The sequence below is a fragment of the Phacochoerus africanus genome, chromosome X, assembly GCF_016906955.1.
Source record: "Phacochoerus africanus isolate WHEZ1 chromosome X, ROS_Pafr_v1, whole genome shotgun sequence".
In the NCBI taxonomy this organism is placed as follows: domain Eukaryota; kingdom Metazoa; phylum Chordata; class Mammalia; order Artiodactyla; family Suidae; genus Phacochoerus; species Phacochoerus africanus.
The window spans coordinates 128,390,645-128,410,620 of NC_062560.1; the positions used below are offsets into that span (position 1 = coordinate 128,390,645).

Genomic DNA, 19,976 nt, shown 5'->3' on the forward strand with positions numbered 1-19,976 from the left:
TCACTCGTGCCTCCTTGCCGGGGGTGACCGCCTCCAACGCGAGCTGCAGCCCTGGGTGTGGCCCGGTCCGTAACCACGAAGCACCGGGCATCCGAGAGCGCTGCACGGTGATGGCTGAGATGGTGATGACAACACCCCAGGTCCCTGAATTGAGACACGGGTCCGCACGGGATGGGGGTAGAACTGGGGGGAAGAAGACCAGGACCCGGCGACAAAGGCAAACGAGTTCAAGGAGCAGAGAATGGGGACCTGGGCCCCCTCTCAGCCACAATCCCAGAGTCCTGCCCCTCGGCCTCCAAATGCTTCTCCAGCCGACCTGGTCCTCTCGGTCCCCAGCGCCACGGCCCGAGGGCCCGCCGCCCCCGCCGCCCCCTCCGCGGCAGGCTCACTACCTAGCCTTCCGCACAGCCAGTGCCCAGCCTTCCTCCGGCCTCACACCCCACGTCATGGCCCCAGGAGCAACAGCCCCGAGGAGGAGCCGTGCCACCACGGCGGGCCGGCAGGGCCCCGTTTGGGAGACGCTGGCTGCCCTCCCCTGCTGACCCCACCAGAGGCTCCCGGGCCTGCAGCAGGTAGGCAGATCCAGGCCCTGCCTCCCGGGGCCGGCCTTCCCCAGGGGAAGACCACGGGGCTCCAGGGTGCTTCATGGCCTCCCCGTGTCTCGGTGGCTCTGCAAGCGGCCCACGAACGCCTCCCTGTGGCACAGTCCCCTGTCCACCTCCCCTCGTCTGGCCACACCCAGCCCGTGCCTGTCTAAAGATAGCTAGATGCAGGCCTCGCCTCCTGGAGCCCCCTTCGAGCCCTGAAATTACAGCCCTGGCGGCCCCGGGGCAGGGAGCCGCTGTGTCATTATGTCCTGGGGGAAGGGCAAAAAAAAGCTCTGGCATGGAGAGTGCCAGCTTCATCAGCCCGACCCAGCCATCAGCACTGGGAAACTTCCAAAGAGCAAAGGCTTGGTCCACTCCCCGGCCGCTCGACTCCCTCCCAAGCCTGGTGGCATATGATCCTCAACCGGAATCGCCCCCTGCATCCAGAGGGTCCCTGGAAAACACGGGACACCTGCCGCCTCTCGGGGCTCCAGGATGTCAGGACTCTGGCCTCAGGGACCAGCGAGGTGGGCGGGGCTGCACCCTAGTGACTGCGGGCCTGGCCCTTGCCCTGCGCCTGCTCAGCCCCTGAAGCTGCTGACTGGGGGTGGGCAAAGGTGCCAGTGGGCTGTAAATTGGGGGGGGGGGGGTCAGCTTGGGTTCAGGGGCTGCATCGCCTGGGGGCCTTGAGGGCCCTCTCCAAGATCTCGGCTGAGTTCTAGGCCAGGTCACGTGCTCAAGAAGTGACCTTGCTGTGTGCGTGATGCGTCCCTGCCTTGGAAATCGCCCTGGCGTAAGGGGGCTCCTGTGAGCAATGCCCCTCTCTGGGCCGGCTATGCAAGAGCCCTGTGGGAGCACTCGAGGCGGGGAGCCCAGAAGGACAGACAGGGGGATGGAGGCAGCAGGGAACGAGCAGGGGACCAGCCAGACAGCAGGGCAGGGAGGCCAGGAAGGCCCTGGAAGGGCCGGCAGAGGGGCCCTGCAGGCCGGGCCGGCTGCTCTTTCCAGGCCCCAGAGGCCTATGGGACCAGCAGCTGGGTAGGCTGGAGCTGGGGCTTGAGGGGAGCTCTCACGGCTGCTGCCACCTCTGCCGGGGCTCCCTCTGAGTCTCTGGAAGCCCCGCCCGTTGGGCCGCCTCCCAGGCTCCCAGGCCCTACTCTGAGGGACCTGCGCCAAAGGTAGAGTTTCGCGCCCAAAGGGGATCAGAGGCTTGAGGCCTGCCCTCCAGTGCCCTGCTTCTCTCCTGGGGCTCCCCCTCTAGCTTTGAAGCCATGGCACCAACAGCTGCAGGCCAGCTGTGGCGGGGACGGGCCACAGCTGACTCCAGGCCCCTCTGCACACACAGGCCTACGGGACCCAGCAGGACACCCTGCCCGGTGGCCCCCACGGCCGCTCCCCAGCCCTGCCTCCCCCACCTCTCTGCTCCCTTCCTTCGTTCCTTCTTCTGCCCTCCTCTTCCCCATCCTGGCTGCTCCTCCCTGCTCCTTCCTGCCTCCCATCCCTGCCCTGCTACCTTGGAGCACCTGCCCTTGGCTCGGGGCCCCAGGGACTGGACATTGGGGAGTTGCGGGGGCGGCAGTGACCCGACTGGAGCTAGCTAAGGGCTGGCTGCCCTGAGCAGGGGGCCAGCGGTGTGGGCTGAGGACATGGGCAGCGGTGGGCCCCCGGGCAGGATGCTTTCCCGAAAAGCCAGGGCCGGCTTCCAGGCTCCTTCTCAGGTCAAGAGGCAGGAGAAGGGTCTTCTGCCGAGGGACTTGCTGGGGTTTCAGAGCTGAGGGGCGGGCCAGTGCCTGCAAGATCACCCAGTGCTCTGCAGTCCCTTGGGGGAACTGTCCAGGCTGGGGCTCTGGGGAGTCTGACCAGTGGTGTCCCAGAAGTACAGAGCCTGCTGGGAGAGTGTGCTAGTCACCCATGCATGCGCACTGCTGGAGGCCGGCTTCTGCCTCTCCCACCTCCAATCGCTGGGCCAGCTCTGTCTGCCACTCGTTTGTGGAGCTAAGACAGCTGTGCACTGAGCTCCTCGGGGCCCGGGGGCCTCAGGAAATGCCTGCTCTTCCTTCCTGCCTTGCGCCCCGTGCCTGCCCTCCCGGCTCCAGCTGCCTCCTCCCAGTCCGCAGAGGCCAGAGGGCAGGACGCGGGCCGGCAGGGACGTGCCGACTTCAGCGCAGTTTGGCTGCGTCTTGAGCCAGGGTCCAAGCTGCTCCTGCACTGCAGAGGGAGCTGAGGCCTTGGGGGGGGGGGGTGCAGGCAGGACCGAGGTACTGCCTGGCTGGTCTGGGAGTGGCCCCCAAATTAGAGGGCCAAGCCGAGTGACTCAGTGGGCCTTGGGCCGTGCTGTTCTGGCTTATTGCAGACTGCAAACCACAGACACTAGAGCCTTCCAGGCACAAGAACCATATTTATGGAAATATTGCCCCAGATGCACCCCCAACAGCAGGGAAGAGCACCACCACCTCAAAGCTCCCTCCAGGCGCGTGCCTGGCCCACCGCTCGGCCTTCCCGCCTAATCACCGGGGCTCTCTCCTCCAGGCCCTGCGCGCCTCCTTCCACCCATAACAGCCCTCATCTTCCTTGAGTCTCTGACACTATGCGTGGCCCTGGGGAAACCAGAAATCTGACTGCCTGGTCCCCTCCCCACGGAGCTCAGAGCCCCCAGAGCGGGTCTCCCCGGGCTCTTTCCACGCCTGCTGGGACCTCTAGGGCGCTGGCCCCCGAGCTGAGCAGGGCACTGGGAGGGCGAGCTGGGGCCACGAGGGCAGGTGGGGCCTTACTCCATAGGCAACTCGGTAAAGGCTCCCTGGGCAACAGGCGGGCCTTGTGACCATTATTTTCATTAAAAAATGTTTTAAACAGTTTATGAAGGTATAAGTTACATACCACACAATTCACCTATTTAACGTGTACAGTTTGACAGCTTTTATTTAGTCTCTTCACAGAGGATGCAGCAGCAGCATCGTCAATTTAGAACGTGTCATCGCCTCAAAGAGAAAACTCATACCCCTTCCCCCAGCCTAAGGAAACACTTTTTTTTCTTTCTCTTTCTCTCTCTCTCTCTCTCTTTTTTTTTTTTTTTTTTTTTTTTTGGTCTTTTTAGGGCCACAGCCACGGCACATGGAGGGTCCCAGGCTAAGGGTCCAATCGGCCTACACCACAGCCGCAACAACACAGGATCCGAACTGTGTCTGCGACCTACGCCACAGCTCACAGCAACGCCCAATCCCTAATTCACTGAGAGAGGCCAGGGATGGAACCCACATCCTCATGGATGCTAGTCAGATTCACTTCCGCTGAGCCACGACGGGAGCTCCCTGGGTGGCCTTTTTCAACTGGCCTTTGGTGGAGCACAAGGTTTATCCATACTTGGTATCCTCTTTCTCGTACCCAGTTGTGCCCGGGGCACTGGAGGGGAGGCCACACGGGCTTATTAGTCTTTCTACTGCCAGGCAGGTGACAGGCTGGAATATGTCACCAATAAAGAGTAAAAAACCAAACAAAAACCCGGAGCTCCCAACCTGGAGCCTGCTTTTCCCGCCTCTCCCTTTTTTGGGGGGGCCCGGCCTGGATGCTTCTTGCAGGCAGGCACCGCGGTTTGGTCAGGCTGCTACTGTGCCCCAGGTCTGACGGATGCACAGGAAAGGGGTCTGGGCCCAGACTCCCCCCTACCCCCGGGCAGAACCTTCTAGGCCCTACCTGCATGCCAGCCCTAAGCTGAGCACGGAAAAGACTAAAAGCAGCCGGGCTGGGTGAGTGGGCCCCTCAGGCCGCCTGCCTGGTCTCCTCCAGGGCGCCTGTCCCGGGCCTGCCCTCCATGCATTTCGCCTTTAATCTCGGGAGTTCTGTCCTGTCCTGCGTGGCCTGCCTTCCTTTCTTCCTCTTTGCTGATCCCAGGGGCTCTCCCTGCCTCAGCCCCTCGCCCGTCTAAACCCCCCCCCACTTTGTCCCCCAAAGCTGATCCCGAAGGAATCTCCCTCTGACCCAGGCTGGGTGCCCCACAGGACAGGGGAGGGGCAGTTCCGTGGCCCTGGGCTCCGGCGCAGGTGGAGCCGGGCTTCTCTGGGCCCTCAGGAAGTGGCGGAGCTTCCAGCGATGGCGTGGGCGTCATGGCCGAAGCTTGGTGGGCTGGCCCAGTTCGCCCCTCTGAGTGGCCAGCACAGGGCTCAGCCCCGAGGAAGTGCCCACCCACAGCGCGGTTACTGTGTCCTAGGGGACCTGCGCTGCCCGATGAGCCAGAAGGCTGACTCGCTCGCTCCTCCTCTCTGATTCAGCTTTCCCACTCAGCTTGGCGTGGGCAGGCCAGCTCGGGACGACCCCAGAATCTGTGCTGCCTCCTGCCAGCCCCCAGCTGAGTCGCATGCTGAGATCACACAGACATGATGTGTTCTTCTTTTTTAGGGCAAAAAGGCCGGAGTGGGGGCAGGATGTGGGGCGTCCAGAGTGCCCAGGAGCCTAGATCAAGCCCTTCCAGAAATCCGCAACAGCTGCCTCCCCAGTTCCAAAGAACCACCTCCTTTTCAGGCTCGGAACTCCGGGAAGGCTCAGGATAGAATTCCGGGGGCCACTCACGGGACTAGCAGTCAGAGGCCACCTCCCCCTCTGCCCGCCAAGCGCCAGCGAGCCAGCTCCCGCCCCTCTCTGGGCCTCAGTGTCCCCATCCGGACAATGGAAACTTTGAATCTCTGAGGCCGAGCTGGCCCAGAAACGCTAAGGGTCCTCAAGGGTCCTCGTGTTAGTTACAGTGTGTGTCCTTCCTCTAGACGCCCCAGGGCGGGGAGGGGGGGAGGGTCCTGGGGGGCGCACGGGGAAGGGGAGTCGCTAACCCGCCACCGCCGCCGTCTACAGGAAAATTGCTCCCTTTGAAGCTGCCAGGGGGGCCGGGAAGCCTGCCCCCTCCCTCCCTCCCTCCCTCTCCACCCGACCAGCCCCCTCCCTCCTTTCCTCCCTCTCCGCCCCCTCCCCGCCGTCCCCTCCCAGTCGGCCCGCCCGCCCAGCCTTTAGCCTCCCTCCCGCCGCCTCTGTCTCCCTCTCTCCACGAACTGCCCGGGAGTGAGCAGCTGCTCTCCGACGGCCCGACGGACGACGGACACCCGGACTGCCTGATCCCCGAGCCTGCCAACCAGCCAGCCTGCGCCCGGCCGCTTCCCCTCCCCAGGTAGGGCCCCCGCGCAAGCCCCGCACTGGCCCCGCTGCTCCTGCCCCGGCCCTGAGCTGCAGTCCTCGCGGTCTCATCCCTGGATCTGCTGCCCCTCACTGTCCTCGAGATGGCCTCGACCCCGCTCCCCCCACGCTCTCCCTCCTCGTCCCTACCCCGTGCCCCACTGCCCCCGTTCCCGCTGCCCCCTTCCCACCCTCTCCGCCCCTAGCTGCTGGCCGATTCCCACGCACTCTGCAGGCTCCCGGTCCGCGCCCCTTCATCGCCACCCTGCGGCCCCCTTGGTCCTTGTCCCATTTCTGCCTCTTCTCCCTTCCCTCCTCCGGGAACTTTCTCCACCCCTCCCTCTCCCCCGACCCAGCTCAGCTCGGCTGCGTGTCGTCCGCCCTCCCCGTCTCCCCCCCAGCGCTCTTCTCCTGGCTGACCACCCCCATCCCCGCCGCCGCCCAGGCTGGGTGGCTGGCACCCTGGCTCTGCCCATGGCCCTCCTCCTTGACTGCCAGTCCCGCTGGCCTCGCTCTGCGCTTCGCACCTGGCCCTAGTTAGGAGGACCCCGGGCACTCGCCCAAGCTCCGCTGGGGAGCAGTCCCATAGCCCGCGGCATGGGCTCAGACGGGGCTCCCAGGCACCCTGCCTCCACCTCCTCAGGGTGTGGGGGCTCTGGGTGGCTCAGTTCCCTCTGTCCCCGGAATGCCCTTGCATCGGGGCTCCAAAGGAACAGGGTGCCGAAGGAAACTCCAGGGGCCCCAGGGGTAAACGAGAGGACACCATCCTCCCAAGATGGGCACCTTCGGGGAGGGGTGAGGTTCGAGACTCCCAGCAGCAAGGTTCTCCCCCAGAGCCCTTTGGGAGGGGAGGCGTGGCCCTGCTGGTCCCACCCCGTCCATTGTACAGAGGGGGCAACTGAGGCCCAGACAGGGGCGGGGAACAGCCCACAGTCGCACAGGCAGTCAGGGCAAAACGGGTGTTGACGAGGAAAGCCACGTGCCATGGGACCTGCAAGGGACCCAGGAGAGAAGCAAGGGAGAATGCAGCTCCCTGGGTGTGCCACCCAGGGCCCTGGCAGGCTGGGAGATGGGGCACCACCCTCGCTGCTGCCCCATGGGCGGGGCTTCGGCCTGGGCACTGGGCGGTGAGAGCTTTCTGAGCTGGTCCCGCTGAGTGGAGCAGAAGGCCCAGGCTGCTCTGGGGCACGGCAATGGGTGGGGGCAGCGGGCAGTTGAACAATCTTTGTCAGGGATGCTCAGGTCGCTGATGTGGTGGCCAGTCCCATCCTCGGGGACTCCAACTGTGTGCCCTCACCTGGCCCTGGCCGGCCACCCATCGGGATCGATCGCGACAAACTGGAGGCGCTCAGGAAGGAAGGTTCCCAGGGATCCGCAGCCAGGGGTGGGGGCTCACGAGGTGGAGGAGGCGTGCGCATCGCATGGACGCACGTGAGCGCCTCCTGGCGACACGCAGCCGCCTGTGCCCTCCGCACGCGGGGAGGGCCGGTGGTTGGGCAAAGGCACCTTCATACGGAACTTGCCCATGTCCGGCTGTCGTGGCCCAACATGGGTGAGCCTTTGAGCACAGGGCTCTGGTAGAAAGCCAGCCAGCAGCTGAGTGGCTGCCCTGCCACCCTGGCTGGCCCACCTTCTAAACCCAAGGACCCAGGTCACAGGGGCATTAACCATCCCACGGCTTTCGTGCCCTGCCCTGGAGCAGAGACGCCTGCGTAGATGGGGGGTCCAAGGCCCGGCCCCTTGGCCGATGGGTCTGGTGGCAGTTTTATGCTGGCCTATTTTAGGGGCTCAGAAAGGTGGGGTGCTGGGCCTCTAACCGTCTTGCGACATACGAGCTTTGGCCCGAATTCCTACCCAATCCCACCAGTGGCCCTGGCACCTCAGCAGAGCGTGAATGGGGAAGGCCAGGAGGAGAGGGGATGTCCTTTCTTTGGCAATAATCCGGAGTCACTCAAGACCACAAAGTGTCCCTTCCAACCCGGCATCAAGTCCCAGAGGATATGTAATGAGCTTGTTTCCCAGGCCCGCCCACCGCCGGCCCTCCTCCACCCCCTGCAGCACAGCCCTGCAGCCTGAGAGAGTGGCCAGTCCCCAGGGCCGTCATCAGAGCATGTGAGCCGCCCACGGCAGCAGCCCCGAGCCCAGACTCCCAGCAGGGCCCAGCGCTGTCTGGCCCGCCCCCAGGCAGGGCCCCAGCCCCAGCTCCAGGGCCTCCGCAGCCCCATCTGCTAGGCCACTGGGCCGTTTGTCCACTTGGTGGCATGTCTGGGGCCCTCCCCTTCCTTGCTCATCTGCCAACACCCTGGATTGTTAGAAAGATCTTCCCACACGCACCTCCTCATCAGGGTGCCCAGGGTGGGACAGCTTGGTCCCTGCCCTGAGCTGGCCCCCTCCCCACGCCTGTTGGGTCTGCTGGTGAGAGGGGACACTCCCGCCCCAGGGCTTCGCTCTGCTGGCTCTGCCCCCTCCCGGCAGCTGGTGCCCGGGGCAGTCAGCGCCCTTTCCGTCCCTTCTGGCCTCTCGGCTTGGATACTGGGGCCCACACCCTGATCACCCACAAACCCTTTTCTGTGAATCCCATTTTTGAGGAAACCAGTGGGGGACGGGCGGGGGGGACCACCTGGGGGGCGTGGGAAGAGGCCACCCTGGCCCCAGGCTGCAGGCCCACTGAGGCTAACTGGTAGCCCATAGCCAGACCTTTCTCCAGCCTTCCAGAACCAGCTGCCCAGTGCTCCCTTGGGCTGTAGTCATCTCCCCACCTTCCAGACGGGAGGTCCCGCGGTGAAGGCCCACCTCCCATCTGTGACTCCGGGCTCCTGGGAGCCCTGAAGCCCCGCCCTGTCTGCTGGGGGGTGGGCCCTTCCCGCGGGGGCTGTGGCAGCTGCCTTCTTGCCCAGAGCCCACCAGCCTCAGCTCTTCCGCATGCTGCCCGACCCCCACTGCGGCCTGCAGAGCAGTGCCAGCTCGTGCCCCTTGGCAGCCCAGCATCACTGACATTCCCAAGCCTAGGGAAGGTGCCAGGGACTCAGATGACTCGTGCCTGCCCCCTGTCTATAGTGACACATCTCTCAGGTTTAGGGGACCCGGGGCTCTATCCTGCCTCCACGCACCCAGCTCTCCCGGCCCACGATCCGAAGCAGGACAAGGGGCAGTCGCGGCTGGGAGTGGCTCAGACTCTAACTCAGAAGCCACCCCTGCGTCTCCCACACAGCTGCCTCTGGGGGAGTCAGATGGCCAAGTGGGACATGGCAGTGAGAGGCCTGAGTGGTCGTGGGATTAGGGGTTTGGGGACCAGAAGTAGGACTTGAGGGAGAAAGGCAAAGGGCATTGAGAGAGGGGCCAGGTACCTGGAAGGGGCTGCAGGAAAGAAACCTGGGGCCCAGGAGGGTCAGGGGCTCCAGGGCCCCCCTCCCCGAGTCCCAGCCGCTCTCCTGCCCCGGGAGCAGGGCCAAGCCCCTTGCCTTGGCCTGGCTCAGCGAGGGAGCAAGGCAGACAAGGCCCAGGTGCTGGGAGCCAGGCTGAGAACGTCTCCCTGTGGGGTCTGGCGCCTGCTGGGATCTAAAATGTTGGGGAGCCTCCCGGGCCAGGCTGGGATGATGGCTTTTCCAGGCCACTTCTCTGCAGCTGGAGGTGGAGGCAGCAGGGCTGGCTGATAGGTGCGCTGGGGCCGAGGAGCCGCATCTGGCCCCTGCCCTGGGGGCTGAGAGGAGCTATTGATGGGGGCAGCGAGAGAGATGCCAGGTTTCCGGAGGATTCATGATGCAAGCAAGGGGGTGCAGGACCCCCAGAGCAGGGCCCTTCTTTCCACCAGTGTCACCTCCCAGCCACTGGGGGGAGCGCTCAAGGAATTTCCAGGGACCTGGGGGCTGGTCCCGCCCCCTCTGCAACCCAGGGAGCTGGGGATCTTGTGACTTTGGGGTCTGCAGCAGAGTCTGCAGTGGCACAGGGCGGGGCCAAACACACGGCAGGTGCAGAGTCCAGCCCTACCATTCCCTCGCTGCGTGGCCTTTTTTTTTTTTTCCTTCTTTTTTTAGGGCCACTCCCGCAGCATATGCAAGTTCCCAGGCCAGGAGTCGAATCGGAGATGCAGCTGCCGGCCTACTCCACAGCCACAGCAATGCAGGATCCTTAACCCACTGAGAGAGGCCAGGGATCGAACCCGCGTCCTCATGGATACTGGTCAGGTTCTTTACTGCTGAGCCACCATGGGAACTCCCCTCACTGCGCATCCTTGACCAAGTTTCGCGCAGACTCCTCTGAGCCTCGGTTTTCCCATCCGTCAAGTAGAAATGGCCCCTCCTTCCGGTTGTCGGGGCGGGGCTGCGTTAGGCAGTGACGAGTCCCTCCCTCAGTGTTTCTTCAGTGAGTGGGAGGAGGAGGGGGGCACACAGCTCAGGTGCCGCAGGACCAGGACGCCCAGGACTCCCGGCTGACCTTGATCATCTGCTGCCTGACCCCTGGCGTGGCAGAAGGCCGGCAGCTGGACCCTCCTGCTTTCCAGAGGTTTCCCAGCTGGGTGGGCGAAGGTGGACGGCCATCCGCAATGCTGTGGGGAGAGACGCCGGGCCTGGCCAGCCACCGAGGGGCGGGCTCCCTGCGGGCCCCCTGCAGCCTCTGATGCCCACAGCCAGGCTGAGTCTGCCCCCGGAGGCGTCCAGGACCCAGCTCTGCCCAGTCACCCAAGCAGCACCAGGGCCCCAGTAGGAAGGAGCCGTCTGCCATGTAGCTGGAGCGCAGGCTGAGGCGATGGCTGTGGGCGCGGGGGGTGGTGGGTGCAGGACACAGGGCCCACCCTCTCCCCACTCCAGCCATCAGCCCCTCACACAGTCACACACACACGCACGCACACACGCACGCACTCATGCACATAAGCTTCCAGAGACCCATGGATGGATGGCTCTCGTCCCCTCTCTCTGGCTGACACCGACTGCAGGCTAGAGTTGTGGGGGGCCGGTGGGCTGGGCCTGGGAGGGCAGTGGGGAGCAGCCGGGGGCCAGCTGAGTGCTGCTGGTAGAACCTGTCCTCTGGTGGACAGAGAGGAGGGAGCAGGGGCGCCCTGCAGTCCCAGGGACCTCCAGGGCTGGGTGGAAGGTGGCACGCGGGCCCAGGTTCAGGTCGGGCTGCTCAGTGGGGCCAGACACCAGGGCTGAGGCTGCAGGACAGCGCCCAGCCTCTGGCGTCTGTGACTTGGCAGCTGCGGGCCACACATCTGCAGATGAGCTCCGGGGCCTGCCAGACCTCAAGTCCCGCTCCCGCCGCCCTTGGCCTGCCCTGAATGCCTGGCACAGCCCCTCCATGTTCTCAGGGGCTGCCAGTGTGTCTTGTTTGGCCATGACCTGGAGCAATCCCGCTCGGAGGACTGCGCTGGCTTTCAGAGGGCCAGACAAGGAGGGCCCTATTGGGCGGCCGGCACTGGCTCCGGGCGGCCCGGCCTCTTCCCTCGCTCCCGCCTGTGGGCGCCCGGCCTGTGGCCGCGCAGCCATCACTTCTTCCCTGTCCTCCGAGGGGCGGGCTCCACTGAGCTCAGGGAACACTTTGATGGGGCTCGAGGCTCCTTCAAGTCCTTGGGGCCACGCCCAGGAAGGCTGATGAAGGGAAACCGAAGCCCGGGGCGGGGGGCGGGGGGCGGGGGGGGGGGGCTTGCCCGGGGCCTCACAGCATCTGTCTCGGGGCCGCAGCCCCACCCCAGCCTCCACCGAGGTAGGCTTCCTCCCCGGGCTATCTGCACACGCAGCCAGCCCGAGACCCCCGTCGCCCCTCTGCCATCTGACTTGGGGAAAGTTGGTTCCTCCTTCCAGACCCGGTTTTCTCTTCGGCGAAATGGAGGCACTCTTGGCGCGGATGCGCCACCCCCCCCCCCACCCCACCCTCACCTCCTTGCACTCGGCATCGGGCCGGCCCCTCTCCTCTGCACAGTTCTGGCCACTGAGTCTCTCGCCCGTTCTCTGAAGGGAAATGCGGGCTGTGCCGGAAAGCCTGCCAGCCTGCCCGCTGCCTGGGCCCAGCCAGGAGCTGGGGAGAACCAGCCAAACCTTGTCCTCTGCTCCGTCACGGGGCCCTGGTGCAGGGCCTCCAAGCCCTCAGCCCCCTCCCCATCAGAAAGAGCCTTGCTCAGCCGGCCCCTTCCCCGCGCTCCTCCCTTAGCCTCTTCGTGGGGCCCCAGATACAGCGACCTGAGGCAACCAGGCACAGCAGCCTTGAGCCGGCTCTCCTCCTCCAGAGGTGACCCGTCCCCTCGGGGAAGGACCCAGGAGCCCACTTGGGGCCCCAGTGGCTGTCCTGCCCTGGTTGGCCTTCCCAGCGCCCGTCCAGCCTCTCATGGTGGAGGTGCCAGACATAGGCCGCGGTCCCCCGTGGAGGCCCCCAGCCCCGGGCCAGTCCCACCAGGCGGCAGGAGGCCTGTCTGAGCGCCCCCTCCCCCCCCCCCCACCTGGCCAGGTGGACAGTGGATCCCAGCGCCTCCCAAGGCTCCCGCAGGGCCTTCCAGCCTGAGTCATCCCCTGTGAGGTAGCGGCTTTGGCAGGGGTGCCCGGCCAGGGGGAAGCAGTCTCCTCCCTCTCCTGCTCCATCTCAGCCTCCTGCCTCCATCCTGCCCTTCCTGTTCTTTCCATTGCGCCTCCTCCTCCTCCCAGCCCTGGGCGTCCAGCAGCACCTGGGCAAGGCCCTGCGCAGCGGCAGCAGCAGCGAGCCCGGGAGGCCTAGGTTCCCCCGGCTGCGCCCTGGGCTTTGCACGCTCGTGGGAAGAAGGAGGGACCTGCAGCCAGGTAGGCAAGCCCGGAGCCTTCTCCCTGCTCTGCACCACGGCTCCCTGGGGGCTCCCCTGGGCCCTCCTGGACCAGCCTGGCACTGGCGGGACCTGGACTGTGACCATGGGCTCTTGAGACTCGAAGGAGCCAGGGCGGCGGAGTGCTGCCCCAGCGAGAGGGTCCCTCACTTTGCTGTGCGACATGGGGCAGGCAGGCAGCTTTTCTGAGCCTGTCACTGTGCGTTCCACACTCAGAAGGGCTGCCGGGCCTGCGAGGGGCACTGGGGGGCTGCTGGGCCCCCAGCCCCAGCCTCGCACGTGACCAGCTGGCGGCGGGGCGGGGGTGGGGGGTAGGTGGTGCCTGAGGAGGGCGAGAGGGGGCCCCAGGATGGGGACCCGCATGAGCCCGAGGTGCAGAGCCCTCCATGCCCAGCCAGGACCTCCTTCCGGCACTGCAGCCAGGCCCGCTGAAGCCCTAAACCGCCCCTCCCCGGGCCAAGACGGGGCCCTGCACCCAGGGCAACCCCAGACAGCCTGCACCTAGGAGACCCATGCGGCAGGCACCCATTTCTGTTTAACACATGGAAAAGTGAGGCTGGGGGAGGTGCCGTCGTGGCTCAGTGGTTAACGAATCTGACTAGGAACCATGAGGTTGTGGGTTCGATCCCTGGCCTTCCTCAGTGGGTGAAGGATCTGACGCCGCCGCGAGCTGCGGTGTAGGTCACAGACGTGGCTCGGAGCCCATGTTGCTGTAGTTCTGGCGTAGGCCCGAGGCTACAGCTCCGATTCGACCCCCAGCCTGGGAACCTCCATAGGCCTTCCCGGCAGATCCGAACAGGTAGGGACAGTGGGAGAGGCCGGGGCTCCAGCCTTTTCCCGACAGCATCTTTTGGCCGAGGAGCCGCCGCTGGACGGTGGGCGACCTCTGCTGGAACAGGAAGGAGGCAGGCTGACGTGAGCCCCGGGGCAGGCTCGGGCAGGACTGCCCCCTCTCCGCTTCCCAGCCGGGGGCGGGGGGGCCTCCAGACAAGCCTGCCCCTGCCTGCCACCCTGGCAGCAGCCTGCTCCCCTCCGGTGGCCTCTCCAGGGGGCTGAGCCATGGGCAGAAGGAAGGGCGGGAGCCGACGCGGGAGCCCGGGGCTCTTCAGGCTGGGCCAGGGGAGGAAGCCAAGGCCCTGGGGGGCAGGGGGAGGGGCGCCCCTCCAGCCCTGTCATTCCACCCGTGGCCTGGGAGCACACCCCTCTCCTCAGCAGGGCGCCTGGGCCTCACGCCTTCCTTAGAAAAACGTGGGTGTGCTGCGAGGGGGCTCGGGCAGGAAAGGAAGCGACTCGTGGTGGCCTAGCCCATTCCCGAATGTGGCCCCCGTTGCCCTGAGCTGTGGCACTGGCCAGGGCCACCACGCCATCTTTACTTCTGAACTCTTCAAAGCCCGTGGGGGGAAAATGGTTGGCTTTCCCTCTCCACCTCCCACGCTGGCCTCTCTGACCCCCGGGCAGGCTGCCGGCTGACTCAGGGGTGTGTGCGCGTGTGTGTGTGCGCGCGCGTGTGTGTGTGTGCGCGCGCGCGTGTGTGTGCGCGCGCGCGCGTGTGTGTGTGTGTGTGTGTGTGTGTTGGAGGGGTGCAGACTCTAACAGGGTAGGCACAGCGTTGCCCACGGAGGCCAAGTCCTGCCTGGGGAAGGCGGGGAGGAGAAGAAGGAAGCCAGCGGCGCCTCCGCCCGGGGTCTCCTGCGGCCCAGGCCTCCCTCCCCGCCCAGGCTCTGGCTGCCCTGGGTGAGGGATGAGGGACACGAGGCCGAGCCATGCGGCACCCCAGCCCCCGGGCCTGGGAGCGCCGCCGGGGAGGCCCAGAGCACGGGCACGGGGGCTGGCCGAGCCCTCCTGATGGCCCTCCTCGCCCCGCCTCCCAGGCACACCCACCATGTGGCCCCTGTGGCTCCTGGCGTCCCTGCTGGCCCTGAGCCAGGCCCTGCCCTTTGAGCAAAAAGCCTTCTGGGACTTCACCCTGGACGACGGGCTGCCCATGCTGAACGACGAGGAGGCTTCGGGTGCCGACTCGACCTCGGGCATCCCGGACCTGGATGCCCTCCCGCCCACCTTCAGTGCCATGTGCCCTTTCGGCTGCCACTGCCACCTGCGGGTCGTCCAGTGCTCTGACCTGGGTCAGTCCGGTGGGACGGACGTGGAAGGGAGTGGGCGGGCATCCTGATGGCAGTGTGGGAGGGTGGCCGTCTGTCTGCGGCCGGGCGGTCCGTGCCGGCGCGCCCCGCGGCACTCCGGCGCTGTGACCGCGGCCGCGGCTCCCGCGGGTGACGGCGGTGCTGGCCCCCAGGTCTGAAGGCCGTGCCCAAGGAGATCTCGCCCGACACCACCCTGCTGGACCTGCAGAATAACGACATCTCCGAGCTCCGAAAGGACGACTTCAAAGGCCTCCAGCACCTCTACGTAAGCCCATCCCGGCCCCTCCGGAGGGGCTGCGAGGAGCTGGCAGGCCCGCAGCCAGGGGCTGGGTCCGCATGGGTGTGGACCCATGTGTGGGGCGTGCAGGAGGGTCAGGGGCACACGTGCGGGCTTCAGCAGCCAGAAGTGGAGGACAGGGTCCCCTAGCCCCACTCCCTCTGGGACTCAAAACATTTCGTCTCGTGGGTTCCTGCCAGCACCACAGGAAGAAAGAGGGCATTGCAGCCAAGGCGCCAACGGGGAGAGCGGGCGGGGCGGGGCCTGAGGGCTGGCTCCCCGCGTGGCCCTCTGCCCACGAGCACACCCGGATCGCCTGGAGGCCCAGCTGGGGCCCACACATCCGTGAAGCGCCACCATGGAGCTGGGTGGCACGGAGGGAGGGAGGGAGGGAGGGAGGGAGGGAGAGGTGCGGGCGGGCGGGGGGAGCGCGGGAGCCGTCACTCCGGCCCCTCGCTGCCTCAGGCCCTCGTCCTGGTGAACAACAAGATTTCCAAGATCCACGCGAAGGCCTTCAGCCCCCTGAGGAAGCTGCAGAAGCTCTACATCTCCAAGAACCACCTGGTGGAGATCCCCCCCAACCTGCCCAGCTCCCTGGCGGAGCTCCGCATCCATGACAACCGCATCCGCAAGGTGCCCAAGGGCGTCTTCAGCGGGCTGCGCAACATGAACTGCATCGGTGAGCGAGCGAGGCCCGGCCCGCCGCGAGCCTCGACCCGGCGGCCGGCAGGAACGGGCCGGGCAGCGGGGCTCCTCCAGCCGGAGCCGCCAGGGTCTGGGCCGTCCAGGGCAGCCAGGGGCAAAGCCGGGGGCCTCGGGGACCCTTCTGGAGGCTCGTCTAGAGGCATGCCCCAGAGCTGCCAAGGCACGGCAACCAGAAACCAGGGGCCTGCGGGGCAAGAGAAGGGGAGGGAAAGGGCCAGGACAGTCGAGCAGCCCGGGGCGGGGCCAGCCCGAGCCAGGAAGATGACCGGCCCCGGGGGCATGCGGGCGGATGCCCAGCCCGAGCTCCAGGGCTGAGGGGGCCTCTCTTCTAGAGATGGGTGGGAATCCCCTGGAGAACAGCGGCTTTGAACCTGGAGCCTTCGATGGCCTGAAGCTCAACTACCTGCGCATCTCTGAGGCCAAGCTCACCGGCATCCCCAAAGGTAGGAAGGCACAGATGGGCAGCGGTGGGGGGCCTGGAGCCATCTGGTGCCTTGCAGCCTACTCGGGGCGGGCTTTGGCAGCGCCTCTCCCCACCTGGACCCAAGCTGGGCTCCCTGCTCCAGCAAGCTTGGGAGCGTGCACGCACCCACTTGCGTGCGCGCACGCACGCAGACACACAGCACCGGCGCACACACGCGGCCTCCCCTCCTGCCTTCAGCTGAGAGCATCCTCTTTTCCTGGCAGACCTCCCCGAGACTCTGAACGAACTCCATCTGGACCACAACAAGATCCAGGCTATCGAGCTGGAGGATCTGCTCCGCTATTCCAAGCTGTACAGGTGGGCTAGGGGCCCGAGTGGGTGCCACGGCCCCCCCAGCCCCACGCGGCCTGTGGGCCCAGCCCCACCGGCCGGTTCTCCTCTGGCCTTTCAGTATATCCCATCCCCCCCTTCACAGGCTGGGCCTAGGCCACAACCAGATCCGCATGATCGAGAACGGGAGCCTGAGTTTTCTGCCCACCCTGCGGGAGCTGCACTTGGACAACAACAAGCTGTCCAGGGTGCCTGCTGGCCTCCCCGACCTCAAGCTCCTCCAGGTGAGAGCCGCCAGGTGGGCAGGCCCTGGCACCGGGCTCTCTAAGGCTGGGGGCCGGGAGAGCCTGTGTCCCCAGGGCAGGTCTTCAGCCCAAGCCCCTCCTTGCTGGGGCCCCGCACAGGCCCGGTCTGGGCGGAGCGCAGTGGGACCTCGAGGCCAGGACAGCCCTTCCTTGGGGCCGAGGATCCGTGCTGAGGAAGACGACAGGGAGAGGGGGGGCTCCCTGGGAAGAAGAGGAGGACGGGGCGCGGGCAGACAGGGTTCTTTCGGGTGACTGGCAAGTCAGCCACCCGTCTGGGTGAGAAAGGGGGGAGGGGGCACACGGATCCGTGGCCAGACAGGGACAGTCCAGCGCAGGCGGTGCGCCGAGGCGGGCGTACCGGGCCTTGCCTGGGGTCCTCCCAGGGGCCCCTTCCCCTACCCGAGCTGTCAGTCACGCAGGCGAACTTGGCCTTACTTGGCCCTGCTCTGGGCCTCAGTCTTCTCCTCAGACCCATTCCCATGTGCCAGGAGGCCCGCCCCTCTCCCGGTCCCCGCCTGGGGACAGCCCACCTGCCAAGGCAGCGCCCCCTTGCCGGGCCGAGCGCGCCCCCTAGCGGCCGTGTTCGCTCCGCGTCCGAGGGGCGCTGCCCTGCTGTCCTTACTCCCTGGCCTCCTGTCCCCCAGCCTCTCCCATGGAGAAGGCTTTCAGGGACTTGGCGGGTGGGGGGGTGTGCTAGAGAGCCAATGCCACTGAGGCCTGGTGAGGCCAAGGTGCCCTCTTTCCCGTATGGACAGCCCCACCCCACCCCCCATGCCCCACAGACCCCTCACCTCACAGCCACCCCGCCTGAGCCCCTTATCCCAGCCCTCCGTCCCCCACCCGTGCCAAGAGCCGCCCGACAACCATACCCGAGCCTCGGTTTGCTCTTGCAAACCGTGGGAGAATCACCTCCAGGCCCTCAAAGGGCCGCGTGGATGCAACCCAAAGAAACGTGGCCCAGGAGGGGCTGGTGGTGGGGACACAGCGGGAGGGCGGGCGGGGGAGGGGCGGAGCCTGAGCGCCACCCCTCTGCCCCCAGGTGGTCTACCTGCACACCAACAACATCACCAAGGTGGGCGTCAATGACTTCTGCCCGGTGGGCTTCGGGGTCAAGCGGGCCTATTACAACGGCATCAGCCTCTTCAACAACCCCGTGCCCTACTGGGAGGTGCAGCCGGCCACCTTCCGCTGCGTCACGGACCGCCTGGCCATCCAGTTTGGCAACTACAAAAAGTAGAGGCAGCTGCCGCCACCGAGGTGGCCTGGGCCGGGTCTCTGGGGAGCACAGCGGATGTCCTAATGGGGGTGGGGGGAGAGCAGGGGAGCGCCGGGTGCCCAGCCGCAGCCCACCAAGCCCCACCCTTGGTCCCCGGCCCCCATCACATGCCCCCTGTCCCCCATCATAGCCATGCAGAGGCACCCCCACCAAGCTTTCTTCCCATTCACCCCAAAGCCAAATTGTCTGAGGCTCCAGTCCAAGGAACATTGTCCCGCTGAACGCACCCCGCCTGCCTGCCACACCTCCCTCCTCGTGCCCCTTCCAGCGTCCAACCCTCCTGCTACCCTGTCCTCCTGTGTCCCCCGCCAGCCTGCAGCCAGTTCATGGCCCATCCACCTGAGCCTCCCTGCTCTACAGGCCCCTGGCCCAGTCCTCTCCCTCTGTCTCTGTCTCCCTGTCTCCTTCTCGTCTTTCACATCCTCGGGCTGGGTCTGGTCCTTGTCTCGCTGGGTGGGCTGGGCCGTGGGGACCACGGCCCCCCTCCCAGCCGGCCCCACCCAGGCCTGGAAGATGCTCGAAGAGGCCGGTAGGTGGAGGTAATGCGCCCCCTGCAAGCTCCACCTTCAAGAGGGGAGCCCTGGACTCAGCCAGACCCTGAGAGCCTGTCTCCTGGGAGGGACCAGCATGCCACTGGAGTCCCCAGCCCACTTGTCATGCCCCCCTTGCCCCACGATGGCTAGGACTCCCGTCCCCTTGCCTTCCAGTCCTTGGTGTGGTGGGGGTTTCCAGCGATCGCGCCCAGCTTGAGGAGGGGCTGCTTCTGAGGCCGATCGTTGTCTTTCAATTAAAGAAACACTGTGCAATACGCCTGTGTGCCACCTCTTGGCGTGGCCTGGGGACCCAGAAGAAGAGGGAGCCACGAGGGGCCGCCTCTCCGTGCCCAGGCCCAGCCTCGGGCTGCCTGTTGGCTGCTTCCCCCTGCCTTCCAGGCTCGGGGCTGGACAAGAAGGTCCCAGGGGGACCCCTTCTCCTCCCTTCTAGGCGGCCAGCAGAAGGTCCCAGGGGGACCCCTTCTCCTCCCTTCTAGGCACTTCTAGGGCCCAGGCTATACTCAGAGCAGAGCATTTGCCGAGCACCCGCCAGCGGCAGAGCGCCAGGCTAGACCCCTTCCACTGAGAGGGGAGCAGGGGCGTCCTGGGAGGCCCTGCTTGGCTGTCTGGACCGGGCTTGGGGGTTCAGAACTCGGTGGGATTTGGGCTGTGGGCAGAGCTCTGTGCCACCCCCACGTCGGCACCAGGGGGCGCACTCTCAGGCTGGCCAGGCCTCACGGGCACAGGCCGAGTGCTGTGTGTGCCCACCTGTGCTGGCTCGGCCTGGCTCCCAGCTCAGCGTCCACCCAAGAGGTCACCCTGTGAGCCAGCAGAGCCAAGCCCCGGGAGCAGCGTGTGGGCGCTGGCTCCCAAGACGGGATCCAGGGCACAGCCCATGAAGCCTGCGCACTGGCGACCCAGGTCTGTCCCATAAAGGGCAGCATGGCGGGGGACAGTCCCCAGAGCAATGCCCCTCCGATGGCGAGCCCGGCGGGCTGTGCAGGCGGCAGGCTACATCCTGGCTGCTCTCCCCCCGTCCCACACGAGGGGCCTCTGCTCGGGTGGCGGGAGCCAGGCCTTCCCTGGGTAGCCGTGGGTCACCAATGAAAATGGAGCAGACGAGGCTGTGGGAGTGCCAGCCCAGGAGAGAAGGAGCCAGAGGCGCCGTGCTGGCTCCACGCACAGAGCACCGCGCCCTTCTGCCTGGCCTGGCCCCGGCGCATCCGGCGTCCCCGGGTTTCTCCTTTTGGGGATGGGAGGCGCCACTCGGCGTGGTGGCCCAGCGATAGAATGTCACCCATCGGCATCATAGCACTATTCTGGGCCATGTGTTCCACGGCCCGGCAATCTCTGCTGAGCTGGGCAGGCTCAGGGCAAGGGCACTGGCGGGGAGCCAGGAGTCATGGCCTCGGTCAAGTCCCCTCGCCGGCGGGAGGAGGGGCGGCCGGCACAAGGGCCTG

The 19,976-nt window shown here is 66.4% G+C and overlaps 1 protein-coding gene across 2 annotated transcripts; it reads left to right on the plus strand.

The window, feature by feature from the left end:
- The first annotated feature begins 5,585 nt into the window (after positions 1–5,585).
- BGN (biglycan) lies at positions 5,586–18,791 on the plus strand. Of its 2 annotated transcripts, none has more exons than XM_047764090.1 (8): positions 5,586–5,736; positions 14,397–14,648; positions 14,819–14,931; positions 15,409–15,622; positions 15,981–16,091; positions 16,336–16,429; positions 16,548–16,686; positions 17,747–18,791. In XM_047764090.1, the coding sequence occupies exons 2-8, from the start codon at positions 14,408–14,410 to the stop codon at positions 17,942–17,944; spliced, it is 1,110 nt and encodes a 369-aa protein (XP_047620046.1). In that variant the 5' UTR covers positions 5,586–5,736; positions 14,397–14,407; the 3' UTR covers positions 17,945–18,791. The 2 variants fall into 2 exon arrangements, with proteins under 2 accessions (XP_047620046.1, XP_047620047.1); XM_047764091.1 differs by lacking the exon at positions 5,586–5,736 and adding an exon at positions 12,364–12,505.
- Positions 18,792–19,976: the final 1,185 nt, after the last annotated feature.

Bases quoted from the DNA above. Each gene is read 5' to 3' on its own strand.
- BGN (XM_047764090.1), top strand. From the start codon at position 14,408: ATGTGGCCCCTGTGGCTCCTGGCGTCCCTGCTGGCCCTGAGCCAGGCC. The intron at 15,623-15,980 runs GTGAGCGAGCGA...CCTCTCTTCTAG, and splicing joins GCGCAACATGAACTGCATCG to AGATGGGTGGGAATCCCCTG. The intron at 16,092-16,335 runs GTAGGAAGGCAC...TTTTCCTGGCAG, and splicing joins GCTCACCGGCATCCCCAAAG to ACCTCCCCGAGACTCTGAAC.